Raw genomic sequence first — 17,530 nt, forward strand, 5'->3', positions numbered from 1 at the left:
CGAGCTCCTGATGTGTGAGTGGCCATATATGAGGAATTTCTCGGAGGTGATAGCCCACCTACTGAAACACTGCACTGTGCCATCCTCTGAACGTTTTGATTTAATTAGATTTTTGTTTATTTCAAACATGTAAAAAAGGAAATAAAGAAAATATTACACAAAACAGACTGACAAAAAACAAAGTAATAATTACAGTGAAAAACACAGAGCACAAGAAATGGACAAATACATAATGACTTTCTTTATTTTTATATTCGAAAAGGAGCGACAAGAAGTGAAAACTTATGAAATCCCACCTCCTCCCTCTAAGCCATTGAATTTTAATTAACTAGCTGTCTCATTATTTAAACGTATACTATAAATAATTGGCCTACGTTACCTACAAGCTGCAATAATGTTTTAAAGAAAACATTTAAATCTAATATTCAAAGAACCTTTTAAGGATGTTTAGCATTTCAAATAGTGTTCCTGTTAAATAATGGCAAAATTTTGATGATGTTGAGAGGTGAGAAATCATAGAATGATCTTTTTTATAAAACGTTCCCTCAATATTACATGAGAACAAAGGAAGAACATTTTCAAAGCAACATTCAAAAAATGTTTTCGGGATGTTATTGAGGCCTGTGTAATGAGATATGTTAAAAAACAAAAACCCAAAAAACAACAACATGTTTATAAAAAATGTTACCCTGACTTTAAGAATAACATTCTGGGAACTAAAAGAAAACTTGCCACTGAAAACATTAATCAAACATTGCACTGTGATATTCTCAGAACGATGGCACCCCTGCCATCATGCATTTCGTGCACTTTTTGCTTCGGGGAAGGTTAAAATAAAAAAAAAAAAAAACGTCATACCTCTGCCACTCCTCTCTGATAAATAGAGAACAGTCCCTTATAATAATACATTTTACAGTTTATTTCTTTTTATAGATGAATGTAAAACTGTTACCAATTTGTCTTCTTGGTACATTTTCATGCCCAAGGTCTTACACAAGTCCTGTAGAGCAAATTTGTGAATTTGGTCCTAAATAGCCTAATAAATCTGACTTTTTAAAAAATCTGCTGTTATATTTTTCTCTCTGTGTGCTTTGTGATGTGCCAAAAGAGCAAGTGGAGATTGGAAATGAGAGACAGACAGACAGACAGACAGACAGTGTCACCGGCGGAGAGAGAGAGGGAGGTGGGGGAGAGACACTGAGAAATCCCTGGAGACAGACAGAGACAGAGACACAGAGAGAAACAGACAGGAGCAGACACACGTCCGTTAGCAGTTGAGTCGCCGGTCACTCGGCTGAAAACACGGAACCGCTGAGCCCGATTTCTACCGGACATTTCAACTTAAAATACAGAAAAACTACATTTAACGGCTGTACCGACACTCGCACGGTACGCCGACAGAGAAATAGTCGGAGGAAGAGGAGGAGGAACCGGAGAGAGGAGGAGGAGAGAGCCGAGACAGGAGGAGGACGGACGGACCGGAGGGGAAGGAGAGGAGGCTGGAGAGAAAACAGAAAAGGGAGGATTTTTTGGGGGGAGTTTGGTGTGTCCTTTTTTTTGTTTTTAAGACTCCTCTCCTTCTTTCCAGCCTTTCCCCTCGTCCTCCTCTTCTGGAGCATTAATGTCCGTTTTTAGGAGGCTTTAAATGTTGAACTTGATGGGTGTTTTAAACGCCACCGCCGCCAATGTCTCCTGTACTTGTAACTGCAAGCGCTACACCTCCCTCCAGAGCATGGAAATCAGTGAGTAACTTCATGACTTTCTACGTTGAGAAATCACTGACTTTAACTCGAGCTGTGTGTTAATCGTGACTCTGACTCTTCACACTCCATATTTTTGGTTAAAAATGAAACTGAGGTTATTTATGTGTCATCGGCTTATATTTACACCTCCTCACAGGCACAAAAAGGAGATAATTAGCTTTATTTGATAGTTTTTTGAGTGTTAGCGGTCACTGTTTGTCATGTGGGATGTTGGGTTGTGTTTCAGTGACATGAATTTGTCTTTCTACCTCACAAAATGTGCTCACACTCTGATTTTGAAGCGTTTTACTGTGACTTAATGTGTGTAGGTTGACTTTGTGTTTACATGTTGCGGCGTGTGAAACTTAAGTTAGCCAAATCGCTAGCCTAATTAAAAGATTCTCCTCCGTGAACCTTTAACCTGATTAACAACTCGCTGAGGTTGAACTTGAACCAAAAACCGTAAGCTTCTCATCTCTTTCCACATAGCCGAACTGATTAAATTGATTATGTTGTTTAATGTATGTTATTTTAAGGCTTTTTGAGCCGTTTTGTTCGCCACGGAAGCTAATTTTGACAAAATGTGTGATTTTTTCTGTGGAGTTTCGTGGCAGTTGCCGCTCTTGATTTTGCTTCATTTTGAAACAAATCTGCCTCTTCAGTGGGGGTTTTAACGGTAAAATACGACCTCACGCGTGTTCAGAGTGTTATGAAGTTACAGCAGAGGACATTAAAAGCTGGATTTTGCGTGAAAATGAGGTTTTGTTCGGTGGGAAAAGGGGGGAGCTGGAAGTTTTGTCGCCGCTTCGTCATTCGAGTAAAGCCAGACGTCTGTCTAGCCGTCTGCCCTACGTGCGCGCACGTGTGTCTGTGCGCGCGTGCACGTTCATGTGTGTGGTCGTATCCGGGAAATCCCTGTGTTTATGTGTGTGTGTGTGTGTATATGTTTACATATGAGTTTGCTTTCATGTGTTGTTTGGTAAAGCATTAAAACATCCCGGGTTAGTGGCTCTACCCTCACTGGGGACTCCCATGTTGTTAATGTACACAGTCATAATACTGAAAGGTCATAGATGAAAGCTGTGTGTGTGTGTGTGTGTGTGTGTGTGTGTGTGTCCAGCTGAGGTCACCAGCACGGCTGACTCACAGCTGAAAGCAGGCAGGATTCAACCGTTTGGACAAGACGATGCACATGCGTCAGAAAATGGTCAGCATAAATCTTTCCCAGTTTCCCCAGTCCAGCCAGTTCAGGGTATTAAGTTCAGATGTCTTGTTTTGTCTGAGCAGCAGCCCCAAATCCAAAGATAGTCAGTTTACAGTCATAGAAGACAAAGAAAACCAGCAAATATTCACATCGGAGAGGCTGGAACCAGAGAAAGAATGAATACGAACTAGCAGTAACACTAGAAGAGCTAAAATTCATTCATTCAACCTTTGTTTAAATCTTGAGGAATCATTGAGGGCATAAGCTCTCATTTTTGATGTCAAGAGCACAGAAAACACAAAATGCAATGAAAACACAAAGAACAAACAACAGGCCAAACACCATTAAAACCAGTTTCATTTAAAAGCGGAGTAATTAATAAAAATGACCAGTCCAGTTAACCACTTTAAGCACGAAAGTCACACAATAACACAAACTAACTGATTGAAGCAGTGGTACACCAGCAGCTCCTGGTTTAAGCGGATGGAATCTGGATGGCAAGAAAAACAATACAATGACTTCAGGTTTTTATTGGGAATCGCTGTGAAACAGAAAGCTAAAGCAGTGAAAATAGTCCAAATATAGCACAGACTTAGACTGATATTGATTTTTTAAGTGGCTGAAGTACATTTTGTTGTTGCCTCTGTCCGCGGCAGTACATTGCTTTGCTTCGGTGTCGGTACTCCTGCCTGCTTCTCCAAACAGGGTGCACTAACCGACATCTACTGCAAGTAATACACTGACTATGAAATAGTAATCATACAACCAAACTTCAAAAACTCCAAATTTCCCAGAAGTAGCACTGCTACTTCAAATCTACTAATAATCCCACAAAACCGTTGTTACTCCAACGTTTACTGCTCCAACTCAGTAAAGCATCTGCATGGGACAAATGTCACTTTAAGTAGCCTGCATGGCAAAAACATGACGGATGACACCAGCGAGAACCTTTCCCACACATGATTAGAGGGGCACATTACTCACCGTGTTCTCAACCATCGTTTCTTCCAAATCTAAAAGTGGACAGTCAGAACAAGCCAGTCAAAATATCAACTAAACCATCCAAGAAAATCAGTTTCTAAATAAATCTTAGGTGGGAGAAAAAAGGCCACGGAGTCACTGAATCATGCTTCTTTTTAAAGTCTGCAACAAATTGTTTTTCACGAGGTTTGGGGATTTTTAGGAGACTGTGTTGCGTCGTCATTTTGATACTCTTTTTAATTCAATGATTGGTTGATATGTAATCAGGCGGAGGTCATCTCTGTGCGCATGTTTTCCAGTCTTGAATTGTGTCGTTTAAACTGAACTCACACAAAGCGGTTTGACTTTTTGACCTAAACAGTTTCAGGTTAGAGCTGCAGCTGTTAGTAGATACATTGATACGCATCATCAGTCGTCTTTTAGGATGATTTGTGGCTTGTTTGGGCAAAACGAGACATTTAAAAATGTTGGTCTTCAAGAAACAGAAATTTTTTTAACTAGTTAATGAGGCCGATAACCAAAATTTGGAACCGATATGCATTTACAATAAAGATGAAAATCTTTGTCAATATTTATAATTTGGAATATATTAAATTCCGAAACAAAACTTTGTTTAAATGCCTTTAGAAATTGTTTAAACCGAAATGTTCAACATCATATACAGAAAGTTCCCAGCAACTTTTTAAAAAAACAGTCAAGTTAAATTTTAAATAAGAAAATGAATAAATATAAATAACTCCCTGAGGTTTTACAGAATAAAAGTTCCTCCGATGCTTTTATAATTATTATTTTTATTGGCGATCATTAAAATAGAACACAGATGCAGATAATCGACAAAATGTCGGCCCCGATGATCGACCAGGCTGATAATCTGTTGCTCCTTACTGCTGATCAATTGATAAAGAAAGTTTAACCTGCGGTCTGGTTCAGTTTATTATCATATGACAAAAGAAGCATCAAATCTTCACAATTGAGAGGCTGTAAACTGAGAATATTTGGCTTTTTTGTGTAAGTATGCCCGCGTCTTAACCGATTTAATGTTGAAAGCTGTAGCAGCAGTAATAGCAATCAATCAGAGAAATAACGATGGTTTCCTGGACTGGAAACAGAAAGACAAGATAAGAATGCAGCCAGACAGACACACAATTCCTCTGTCGGAGAGCAGACGTGGTGTTTAGTCTGAAGGCACAGGGAGGGAAACAGATAAACCAAAGGAGGAGAGAGAGAGGACCGCAGAGACAGCAGAGAGAGAAGGGAGGGAGAAAAATATGTCAAAACTTTAGAAACAAGGAACAAGGTGTCAGCAAAAGAGAACTTTTGAAATAAGTGAAAATAGAGAGAGAGAAGCACTGTGGTGAACTGAAAATCGTGTAGGAGTCGATAGAAACCTGGTATGGAGGCTGAAACTAATGATGCACTGGCCTTTATTTATAAAAACAAGATTATGTTTAAGGCGTTTCAGCTGTACTGGACTTTAAGCAGTGGAGTGCGACAGCAAAGATGAAAGACGCAGCGGAGGAAAGTATAACACGGGATAATCCACGTTATACACTTGAGATGTGGTGATCAAAGGACGATGTAGACACGATAGAAAAAGCAGGGTTTCCCTGAGTCTTTGCTTCAAGTTAAAAATAGACCAGTATCTGGGAAAAATGCAGCCGTCTGATATGGGATTGAAAGTGAGACCCGATGAACAACAAAAAATACGAATTATTTGTCAGACGCATTTCTTATTCAAGAATCTGAAACAAAATATCTACAGCTGTTTTATAGCAAATATATCACTTTGCAAAAACATGATAGCAACTCAAAAGGAAAAGGCTCCTTCAGAAATGCTGTTGTATATTAAAGGCCTCATTTCCAGGTTCATACTTCTATTTTGGGTTTCTAATAGGTCATTTTACACAATTTAATGTTCGAAAAACCTCTATTTTTTTCCATACAGTCTACTTAAATGTGCCTGTATTCACCCTCCGTCTTGAAACGCTCTGTTGTAGCGCCTGTCTCTTTAAGCCCCCCTCCCGAAAAAGCCTAATCTGCTCTGATTGGTCAGTGTTTCTTGGCGTCTCTTCGTCATCAGTTCAGCCGGGGAAGGACTATAACGTCAGTCTACCGCCACTTTCTATCTTTCTCTGAGATTGCATTTCTTGACAAAAGCTTGGGTCCATGTTTACTTCCGGTCAGCTGATGTTGTACACAAACGCCCTTCTTTTTGTAGCGTCCGAAAGTAGAAATACACCGTCTTGTGATTCCCTGTGGCCCAAGAAGTTTTTCCCAAATACTTACATTGTGAAAATAGCGCTTGTACATCAGTGGAAACATTTTTTTGAGCCTAAAAACCCTGAAAAAATGACTAATGTCACTATCAGGATTTGATCCATACAGCATTAAAAATTACAAATAACATAACAAAAGTGAGCCATGTGATGAGATTATTTTATCCCATTTTACCTCCAAGTTTTGTGCCAAACTGAAGCCGCTCAGCCAGCCAAAGTTAGCCACTTGTCCTCACTCGGCTGTTGTAAGTCTTTAGTGTGTCTGCTCTATGGGCCCAATTTGGAAGATTCGGGTAATTTCGTACCACTGAGGCAGCGTTTTTTGCTTCATCCTCCACTGAGGAACTTTCATAGGATTGATTTAAATTGTGGAGATGTGAAATTGGCAAACTCGTTAATTTCTGTTTTCATATTTAGCTGTTAAAAGATATATAGTTACACACTGTGGTCGTGACTTATTTTATGCACTTTGTGCATAAACTCATGCAAAACTTATTTTAGCCACTTAAAAAAGTCAATATCAGCTAATTGTACACTACATTTGAATATTTGCCAAGCTTTACCTTATGTACTAACCAATAAAGGCTGCAGATGACGAGTAACTACAGTGCTCTGCTGCTGCTTTTGTCGGTGGAGTCTGTTGGCTTTGATATAACTGCTTTAATTCACTGTTGGAAAAGGCCTGTCTGAAAGCAAGGTAAAGTGTAAAAAATATTCTTAAAATAGCGTACACTTACACTGATATTGATTTTTTTGGGGTGTGCCTTTTTTAAAGTGGCTAAAAACGAACAAATTGAGGCAGCGTTTTCTCAGCGCAGTTTGATTTTATGTACGCGATGCAGATATTTTCGAAACATTGTGTTACATTGTACAGTATTTGTGACATCACAACCTCACAATGGTCCTGATGAAAAAGAGCAGTTTCTAAATACAGTCTGTTTATTTCTGTGTCGATCTGATACTTTCACAGTATTCATACAGCAACATTACCTGGTTTATATTTAAAATAGACATTGAAATCTGACTTTTTTTACAACATGCGACCTTTAATATTAGTGCGCACATTCAGCTCATATTAACCTGCTTTTCCAAACACCTGCAGCAGCTGGATTTATGAACACTTTGAAGTCCCTGGATTTAGATAAATTCCCAGACTTGTGAAGGAGCTATAGAGACCCTGACTCACTTGAAACTACCAATCATCTGTCTCTCATCTGGATCTGTGAAGTTGTAATTGTAGGGTTACATATACCTGCTACACCCTCCGACATATAAAAGCGCACACACATTATGCAAAAACACATCTGTTCTGAGCTGCAGACATTGCTAGTCAAAGCACATGACATCAGCATTACTCACAGGCTGGCCGTGTGTGTGTGTGTGTGTGTGTGTGTGTGTGTGTGTGTGTGTGTGTGTGTGTGTGTGTGTGTGTGTGGGCGCGTGCGTGCGTGCATGCGGTGAAGTCATCGCTTGTATCAGTTCTTAAGAATCATTTCCTACCAGCAGCTTGGTTTCCCTGTACATTTGTTACTACATGTCTGGCAGTCCTGACATCAAAACACCTCCTCAGTCTGTCTCCATAGCCAACGAAAATGTTGTCTGAGTGTGTGTGTGTGTGTGTGTGTGAGTTCAGCTGGAGGGTAGCGGTATTTATTTTGATTATTGAATTCGAGGAAAAGAGTCAGAGTGTTCCTGAAGTGAACAGGAGGTGACTGCAGCGTCTGGCACAGCGAGGACACACTGTGACTGGACGTCTTCTCTGGTTAACACACATTCCTGTTAACTGTAAAGTCACAAGTTTGATCCCGGACACACTGAAGCCCTGCCCGACAGCTCTTTACTTGTAGATGAAGGTGTCTTGTATTTCAGTTTGAATACTGAAACCATAAAACTCCTTATCAAATTCATAACTGTCTAGATTAATAGACAACGCTACATGAAAGAGCTAAAAATGCTTCTTTTTTGAATTTTTGGGTGACCTGTCCCTTTAAGTTAAAAAACAGATAAAAGCTTCATATGAGATTGTATTTTTGGGCAGAAACAATTAACAGCACATAGATTCAACCTGAAAATAAAGATGTTGAGAAGACATTATCAGACAGAGTGGTGCAATCTTTGGCCGAGTGCAGACAGCGGCTTGCAGAGAGCGCTTAACTGCCAAGTTTCACTGAAACCTTTTGGCAGGTGACACAGAGCATTAATGTTAATTAATTACAGCTAGAGTAACACCAGCAAGTCAGTGCCGGCTAAAAATGAAAAGCCTGCTTACCTGAATGTTTTTCACATTGCTAACAAAAGAGAACAAGAATAAACAAGATTGGTGAGCCTCAGAGCTGAAGGAATCCACATATTTTTAAATACATCCGGTGGAAACAACTGTACTGTAGTTTGAGATGTGATTTTATCTGTAACATTTTTTTGTTGCGGAAATTATTTTCTAAACATATGTGGAATTCCTAGCTAATGTTTTTATCTGTTCGGACGTCTCAGAGAGCACATCATGCACTCCAACATTATATACAAATTTAAAAGCACCAGCAGTCAACAGCAGTCACTGTATTTTTAGCTTGAACAAAAGTCACTCTTACATCTTTGTGACTGTCATGTGTCACTCTGTCATTGTCATGTGTCACAAACATCACTCTCCGCATCCTGTTGAAGCGGCAGCTCCCGTGTGACACAGAGATGATGTTTACTAATCAGTGTAAAAATAAGAACAGCAGATTTTTCTCATCCACCTCCACTTTTGACAGTGTAACTGTGGTGCAAGACTACATCCTGAGGCATTCAGCTCCGTCTTTGATCACTCAAACTGTAATAGCCGTACCAGAATCGACTTTTATACTATTTCAATGTGCTGTCACTGGAGCTTAGCTGCAACAGCGTGAGCGAGGAGACACAACAATGGAAAGAAAAACAGAGTTGAGAAAACACATTAAATTAGGCACACGCTGTAACTGAACGGCGTTGAAAGATTTGTTTGTTTGTTCTGCTTTTTTTGGCAGTATTGTCAGTTTATATTAGAGTCTGTTGCTATAGATTAGTACCAGGTATTTAACATCAGATTTTAGGGGTTTTTAAGGTTTGACTGTGGTTTAGTGTTGGAACAACTATACAGAGCTTTTATGTTTAAGTAAAAGTGGCAATACTACAATGTAAAAATACTAACTAAGTAAATGTCCTGCTTCCAAATTGTACTCAAGTACAAAAGTATTAGCATTAAAATATAATTTTATTTTATTGTATTTATTTTATGGCTTTTGTCAGTTAATAGTTAGTTTTTATTTCTGTAAGACACCATCACAATACAAAGCTACATCATCTTCCAGTGTAACAGATATCAGCTAAAAATAAAGACAATAAAAAATACATAAGATAAATTAAGTTTTTTAATAATATATGACCGCTATTCTTCGAAAAAAAGAATTGCACAGTGAAAAATAAATTTCACAAATGTTACAAATCTACAGTTTATCATAATAGAGCTTGTTTATATATATATATATATGATGATAAATACGCAGACCTGGTCGAAGAGTGCAGAGAAAGCGGATGGCAAGCAAGGACGTACCCGGTGGAGGTGGGAGTCAGGGGCTTTGTTGGCAGCTCCATGCCACGCCTGCTTAGAGACGTGGGACTACGGGGAGCAAGGCTGAGCAAAGCCACCAAAGAACTGTCGGAGGAAGCAGAGAAAGCAAGCCACTGGCTCTGGCTGAGACGACGAGACAAGTCTTGGGGGGGAACATCAACATAGGTTGAGCTGCAGGGGGTGTCAGGGAGACGTCCCTGTACACGGCCCCGCCACTGGGAGATGTTCTGGGTTAAGGGGCGAAACGTCAGTGAGCAGTGGTCCCCAGCTGAAGACCCTGCGGCTCAACCTGTTCCTTGGTATGCGGTCAGGTCTAGGCCTGGCTCAGGGAAGCGGACGCCCCTGCCATGCACAAGTCCTCCTTTGGCACCGTTGGAGGTGCGCCAGGCTTAAGGCCAAGCGGATATACCATCACCCCGTATGTAATAATGTGTGTGTGTGTGACTTAAACTCCTCAAACTGCTGCTGAGGAAAAGCTGTGAAGTAGAAAGTAAAATATTTGCCTCCAAAAGTAATAAGTAGCATAAAAATGGAAGTACAAGTTCCTCAGAAAGTACTTGTGGTACATTCCACCACTGGACTTCAGGGAGAGATTTCGAAACAAATCCATGCGGTAACTCAACGCTCCGAAAACAAAACTAAAAAGTGAAAAAAAAAGTTTAATTTTGTCATATTTTTCAAACATGGCCAACAGTTATTAGGCGGTGTTTGTGTTTCTTGTTTTTGTCTTCTAGTTCTCATTGACTGGATTTCTTTCCTTTCTTTCTGTCTGTCTCTGTCTCTGCGTCTTTTTCTCTCTCACTCAGTGAATCATGGAAATTAAATGATTGAGTCTGTTCTGGCTGAACTCCTAGACTTATTATGTAAACCTCTCTGTCTGGCTGTCTCAGTGCTCCGCGAGTGTGTGAGAGTGTGTGTCAGCGTGCACGTGTTAGTCTGTGCTTGTCTATTAATTTCCTGTCTGCGTGTGTGATGTTGTGAGGGAGGATTTGTTAAAATTATATAAAAAATTCTCTTCTACATTTGCCTTTTCTTGCGGTTAAGAAGAGCAGTAGATATAAAGTGTGTTCACAGACGCCTGTGTGGATCAAACTCTGCCTTTTGTGTTTCGTTTTTGTTTCTTGATTGACAGCTGGCATCGTCCCAGAGCCAGAATCGCTTTAATCCTCGTGTACGATAAACAGACAGTAATTTGTCTCGGAAGAAATGATTTATCCACCGAAAGTCGTCTCAGCTGCCTTCTCTTTGTTTCGTACATTTCATTTACCACATGACACTGGGAGCTGCCCAGTTCAGCCACATTTTCAGTGGAGCTATTGATGCAGGGAAGAACATTTCCAGACGAATGTCCCTGTTAAGTTGTTTGAGTCTGTGCGTTGACAAAACTAAAAAGACAATCTGTAGCTTTAATCACTTTACTTTTAAATTCTGGGTCAACTTTGAATGAACCCAGCAACTTATGCCTACACTACAAGACTTTGAAAAGACTTTTTAAAGATGGGAGTCTGGCATCTGAAGGCAATGTGAGTTTTTAGTCACACTGTAAGATTTTGAGAAGACTGGGAAACTTACAGGGTCACTATTTGCAAGAGTACAATACGATTCCTTTTGATCTTATTTCCTGTCCTGCTCCTGGTGGAAAATATTAAACCAAACTCCATGCAAGAAATATGAAATAAAATCTAAAACTCTAGAAACAAAAGATAAAAGTTGTTGCGTGTCGACAGTATTTTTGTCAATTTGGCATCAATATAATACATTAAGACAGGTTGTGTTTGTGTACAAACTTTTTTGGAATTCATCACCTCAACTCGCTACCAGCTAAAACTGAGGAATGAGACGGCTTTCAAAAATTAAGATTTCTCACTAAAATAGGTGCTGGTTTCGTGGATCAGATATCAACAGGTTGTCCTCTCTCTGAATTTGGACATTTGGATGTTTTTGTTTTGGCTTATGGTCTGTGAATTCAGCTCAGGTGAAACTCATCATGACTCCTCTTCCTCGGCAGCAGTTTTAGGAGTCACAGGTTGGATAATGGTTGATCAGATCAGATCAGATTGATGGATGGATGAGGGAGCAGCTGCTGTAGATGCGAGCAAAAACTTTTAGACCCAGTACAATGAACAGTTAAGTTTCACTGCGTCTGGTGTTCTGCTGCTCCGCCTGTGCCCAGAGTACTCTCTCTTAATGGCATATATATATATTCCAAAAACACTTCCTATAAATGATCCAGCTCCAAAAGTCAAAAATCTATTTGCGGCGGCAGATGTTTTAATCATGTGGACTACATGGACTGTGTCGCCTCAGCTTTCCGTCAGCCTCTGTTTGTTAGCTGCTCTGTTTTAGTGGTAGGAGACTGTGAGAATGAAAGACAAACTGTGACAGAAATTAAGATTTCTCACTAAAAAGAGAGAGTGCTTATTGTTGGATGAAATACACATCAATAACTTATTCACTCAACAACTCCACCAGTTTCTCCTCATTTTTCACAGCATATGAAAACCAAGACTTGATCATGTGTTTGCGTCTCCTACCAGGTTTGTTGTTTCCTGTTTGGTGCTGGAGAGATTGCTGCTATTTATTGTTGTTGACAATGTAAACATCAGTGAACTTCATCATTTGCATGAGTCAAGACTGTAAATGATAATATTACAGGGTTGATCTGAGAAAAAGACAGTTTTAAGACAGTTCAGACCACTTTTATGACCACCAATGATTTTATCATTTTTAAGTTTATATTGCTGTTTTGTTGCCTGGTTTCTTCTTCTCTGCATTGGCAGCAGAGGCTCATGGGAGTTGTAGTACTTCAAACCATCCACCATGCGAAACAGACAGAAATACCAGATTTCTCAGAAACAATGTCTTGTTTTTCTACGTTCAATAACTCTGAATATATCCTTAAAAGAAACATTTAACTGGGAATATATCTTTGCATTTTTATGCTGTTTTGAATTTCTTTTCACCATCTTTTCCTCCCGTTAAGCTCCGTCTTGACCTCCTTCCTTCCTTGCTCACGTCCTTGCTTCCTTCCTTTATTCTTTGCCTCCTTCATGCCTTCCATTCAACCTCTCAGCTGCTCTTTGTTTCTCGGTCTAGACACCAATAACACTCACAGAGAAACCAAAAAGAAGTAATCATCGGGGTCTCATCATGCATATATGTAGATGAATGCAGCCTGTGCGTCTAGGGGTCAAGGTCATCGTCACTTTGGGGGTTGTGTGTTTGTGTGTGTGTGTGTGTGCTCTCTGCATATAATCTGCATACAAGACAGTGTTCAGCTGAGGCCCTTGTGGTCTGTTGGACTCGTATTGTCCCATTAATTAGTCTGAAGTCAGAGCCGGCCCTATATGTCTGTCTCGCAGTGTGAATAAATCCATACAGAGACTGTCTGAAGACCAAGAGGCTGCGCTATAAATAAAGGCAGTGGCTGGCTGCCTGCTATATGCATAGAGCATCATAAGACAATGTGTAAAAGGTCGTCTCTTGTTTTTCATTAATTGGTCTAAATCAGAAAAAAACCCAGTATGGCTGTCTGGTCTTTTAAATAGTCCAATTGTAGTCTGTTTACACAGTTCAGAACAACTGTGTCCTATCTGTCATTAATTAGTCTGGCCCAGGGGAGGCTGGGGTAGAATTGTGTGTTTTAAGTGTCTTTTGGCTTTTTTTAATTAGTCTGGTCTGTAACGCTTGGAGTCACCTGTTCATGTGTAATAGATTGTGGATGTAAGGTTGTCTGAGGTTTTACAACAGAGTGCCGAAGGGATGACGTTTTTTCGTCTTCTTAAAATTTCATTAAGACATTTTCCAGGCCTGGAAAAGTCAGGGAAATAGTGAAAACCAATGAAAGTTTCTAAAAGGTCATGGAATTTGGTTGTGTATCATGAAATTGTTGAATTGAAAACATAACACAACATGTAACATAACAGCAATTTTTTTCTTAAGATGTCAACTTATTATTGCAGTGTTTGTGATGTCTTTTTTTTTTTTTTTAACCAAAACCTAATTCACAAAACAATCACTCCAAGATGAATTAAAATACTTAACTCAAAAATACTAACTCATGCCCAGGTTTTGGGACTAATTTAAGACACACTATTCATCCATCTGCAACTATTTTGACGAGATTTATCATTGAACTTTCAGCTCAAGCAAACTGAATTTTACCTGCTTCTGTTTGTCACTGCAGTTAGTTGTTTAAAATAGTTTAAAAATAGTTTGTTTAAAAGAGAGTGCGCGTTATCCAGTCTGAGCCAGAGAAAGCAGCTATTTGGCCTTAACATTTAAATAAAATGTGCAGACCAGAATGTGTCGCTGCACAGTTTTGTGTTTGAAGTAGCTGGAGAAACGATGCCTGAAAGGAGAAGCTGTGAGGTGTTGAAGTCGTTGATTTCTAAGTAAATGAAGCAGTTTGTTTGTGCTGCAGAATTAAATTGAAGAGCACCTGGACTTTTCTTTTTTTTTTCTGGTGGTAACTTTCCACAGACGGTTTCTTTTCAATTAACTTATTTTGAATGTTTTCATGTGAAAGTTGCAGGGTGATTTTAGGTAAGGTACAAACAAATGTTGCCTTTAAGCTCTAATACATATCCATTTAAATGTCATCGTATGCCAGATGAAGATGTCCTGTATGCTGATACAGATCCTTAAAAAGTCTAATAAGTCATTTATTGGTATTAAAATGATTTACATAAATCTTTCAAAAGTCTTAAAAAATGCCAAGAAATGGGAAAAAAAGTCTTAAAAAGTCTTAAATCCTTTTTGCCTTAAACTGTAGGAACCGTGTGATAAGAAGCACTTCTCCAAACGGTCACTCGTGATTCAGTGTATAATTGCTATTAAAAATTCAGATATTCAGATGTATGTATGCAAATGCTTGTTGTGTCGATGCAGGATTTTTGTTTGCATATGAAACCAGCGTGGCGGTGCATCTGCAGGCGGGGGGGTGAGGGAGTTTAAACCATGATGGGTCAAAGACTTGTGTCGTTTCGTTTTTTTGCACAATGAGAGAGGAGGGAGGGTTAGAGGTTCACTTTCAGCCGGGGCTGGATTTGGAAGTGCATGTGTGAATTAGTAATATTTCACTACAGTTTACTTCTGATTTTTATTGATAACCTTCATTTTAATTATTTTGGGCTTATTATCTCATTGTGCAAAAAAACGAAACGACACAAGTCTTTGACCCTTCATGGTTTAAACTCACTGATTTTATTGATTTCATTGATTAGTTCAGTTCAATATTCTTGTTTTATTGATTACAAACATATAAAGGTGTGTGTATGAGACTGTTAATGAGGTGTTACTGATGTATTTGTCACTTTAAAGTCATTACCTCCTCACAATTTTGACAGTTCATAATATATTCAGAAACTGAAAGATTAAGAGCTGATTTATCATCAATATCCTGATAAGAAGGATGTTATCAGTCAGAAAAGACTTAGTTTCACAGGCTTCAAATATGCAAAATATGCACATTAAATTTACATCTTTATAGTTCTTGGCATAGTTCTAAAAAACATTAGTTTAGGAATAGAAATTTAGAAAGCCAAATTTTTCCATAAATTACTGATAGAAAACAATTTTGACAATTTATTTGTCAACATCTTTAACTCGTTGTGTGGCACCTGTACGTGGAGGCTGATGAAACAGCTAAAAAAAACACTTGAAGTTGCAATATTATAAAATATGTCTTCTTAGGAAAGTTAATAATTATTTTCAAATACATATATATATATATATATATATATATATATGTATAATATACTAAATGTCCTTATATCTGCTTATACAACTGCATTATAGTGATTTATAAACACTGAATGCATACAGATAGGAAATTGCAATGTATATATAATGCAGTTTCCTGGAAATTGCTTGTTTAGTAAATTAAGAAAAATATTTTTTTAAAAGCAAGGGAAAATTTTCCAGTGCACTACATTATGATTAATGTTAATATTAATTTATCAAAATCATATTTTTTAAATATCATTACTGAATTGTTATATATTTTAGGCATTTTTTCAGGTCATTTGCTACTTTTGTTTCTTTGCTTTTTTGAAAAAACTTTTGTTTTTGTGCTAATTTTCAGGATAGTTTTGTGACTTTTTATTCATTTTTTGCTCAATTTGGGGTCATTTCTTCTTGCTCATTTTTTAAAAAGGCATAACTGAATGTGAGATGATACAGAGTCACGAGAGTAATGCTGGCAAGTTTTAGACACAGCGACATACATATGTTGTTCTTTAAATATCGTATATGTGCAGCTTACATCACGGCCGGAGACCTCAGTCAGTCAGCTGGTCTGGTTCTGACTGCAGACAGAGTCTAGACAATACACACTTGAGTCTGCAAACCAACCCACACACTCTCAACCCCCCAACACATGACACTGGCGTTCATGACCGTGGGCTCGACCCCCCACACACACACACACACACACACACTCAGACTTGTAGGGAGGACTGTGTCTGCCTCACTTTGCCCTCTGGCCCAAAGGAAACAGCTGGGACCACAACATTTGCATCCACACACACATACACACACACACACACACACACACACACACACACACACACACACACACAGACGACACGCTGACCCCACCTCTCTGTTTATATTACTGAAAATTATCATTCAGCTATTCTAAAAACACAGACACAATGCACAAGAAATTGTTATTATGAACACCCAGCTCCACCTCCACAACAACAACCCTCTATCACAAACACTCTCTCTCACACACACACACACACACACACACACACACACACACACACACACACACACACACACACACACACACACACAGGGTAGACTGCAGTGTGTCTAGACAAAGCAGCAGGCTAGATTATCACACAAACAGTACACATCAAAATATCGTTTTATCACAGTAATGCTGTCTGTTAAAGTCCTGATTACTGATATTTCTTGAGCTGTTGCCAAGTGTACGTCCAGTCTGGGCTGACTAAATCTGAAAACATCTTTTTACTCCATTTTGCCTTTTGTCCACAAAAAACTGAACTCCGCAGTGAATAACTGAAAATATCCTCAGAGTGAATAAATCTGAGAAAGCTGGGCTTACATTTTAGTTTTGATGTAGGACAATACAAGCAGACTTCCAGGACTTCACCTTGGACTCTCTGATCATGTGAACTGCAGTTTTCTATATTCTCTGTCACTAATTTGATGACTTAAGACTCTGCGTGCAAAGTCAAAAAATACTTCAGCTCAACTTGGACTTTAACACAAATGACTTGTGACTTCGCTTTGGCTTGAGCCTTTTGACCTGGCCTTAAATTATCTGTAATAGATGATAGGCCTTAAAAAGCACTGAACATTTGTAACCTGGATGGACATCAGTTTTTCATTCAGACACCTTTCACAAGTTTTTAAACATTTGAAACCTGAATAAAAAGGTTAAATTTTCTTCAAAAACATGGGAAAAGGCAATGAGAAATTGCAAGAAACTGGTAAAAGGTGACTAGAAGACAACCTGAAAAGTAATGTTTAAAAAAGGAGAGAGAGAAATATTAGAAAATGATCAAAAAATGTTTTCCACAATATATATATATATATATATATATATATATATATATACATACATACACCATTTTTAGGTAATTTCCTTGTTTTTTTTTTTACTTTTCTATTTTTTCTCTGTTTATTAAAATTGCATTATATTTAATCAGGAGCACATTATGAGTTGTTTATGACTCAAAACTCAAAAGTTATAACTTGGGAC

The 17,530-nt window shown here is 38.6% G+C and overlaps 1 protein-coding gene across 1 annotated transcript in view; it reads left to right on the top strand.

Moving 5' to 3' along the window:
• The first annotated feature begins 1,505 nt into the window (after window positions 1–1,505).
• The window catches only part of pmepa1 (prostate transmembrane protein, androgen induced 1), a 44,905-nt gene continuing 28,880 nt past the window's right edge, over window positions 1,506–17,530 (top strand). The window contains exon 1 of the mRNA XM_042510360.1: window positions 1,506–1,742. Within this exon, the coding sequence (XP_042366294.1) occupies window positions 1,646–1,742 (97 nt within the window). The 5' untranslated portion in view covers window positions 1,506–1,645. The remainder of the gene's footprint in view (window positions 1,743–17,530) is intronic.

Source organism: Plectropomus leopardus, chromosome 2, assembly GCF_008729295.1.
Source record: "Plectropomus leopardus isolate mb chromosome 2, YSFRI_Pleo_2.0, whole genome shotgun sequence".
Taxonomy (NCBI): domain Eukaryota; kingdom Metazoa; phylum Chordata; class Actinopteri; order Perciformes; family Serranidae; genus Plectropomus; species Plectropomus leopardus.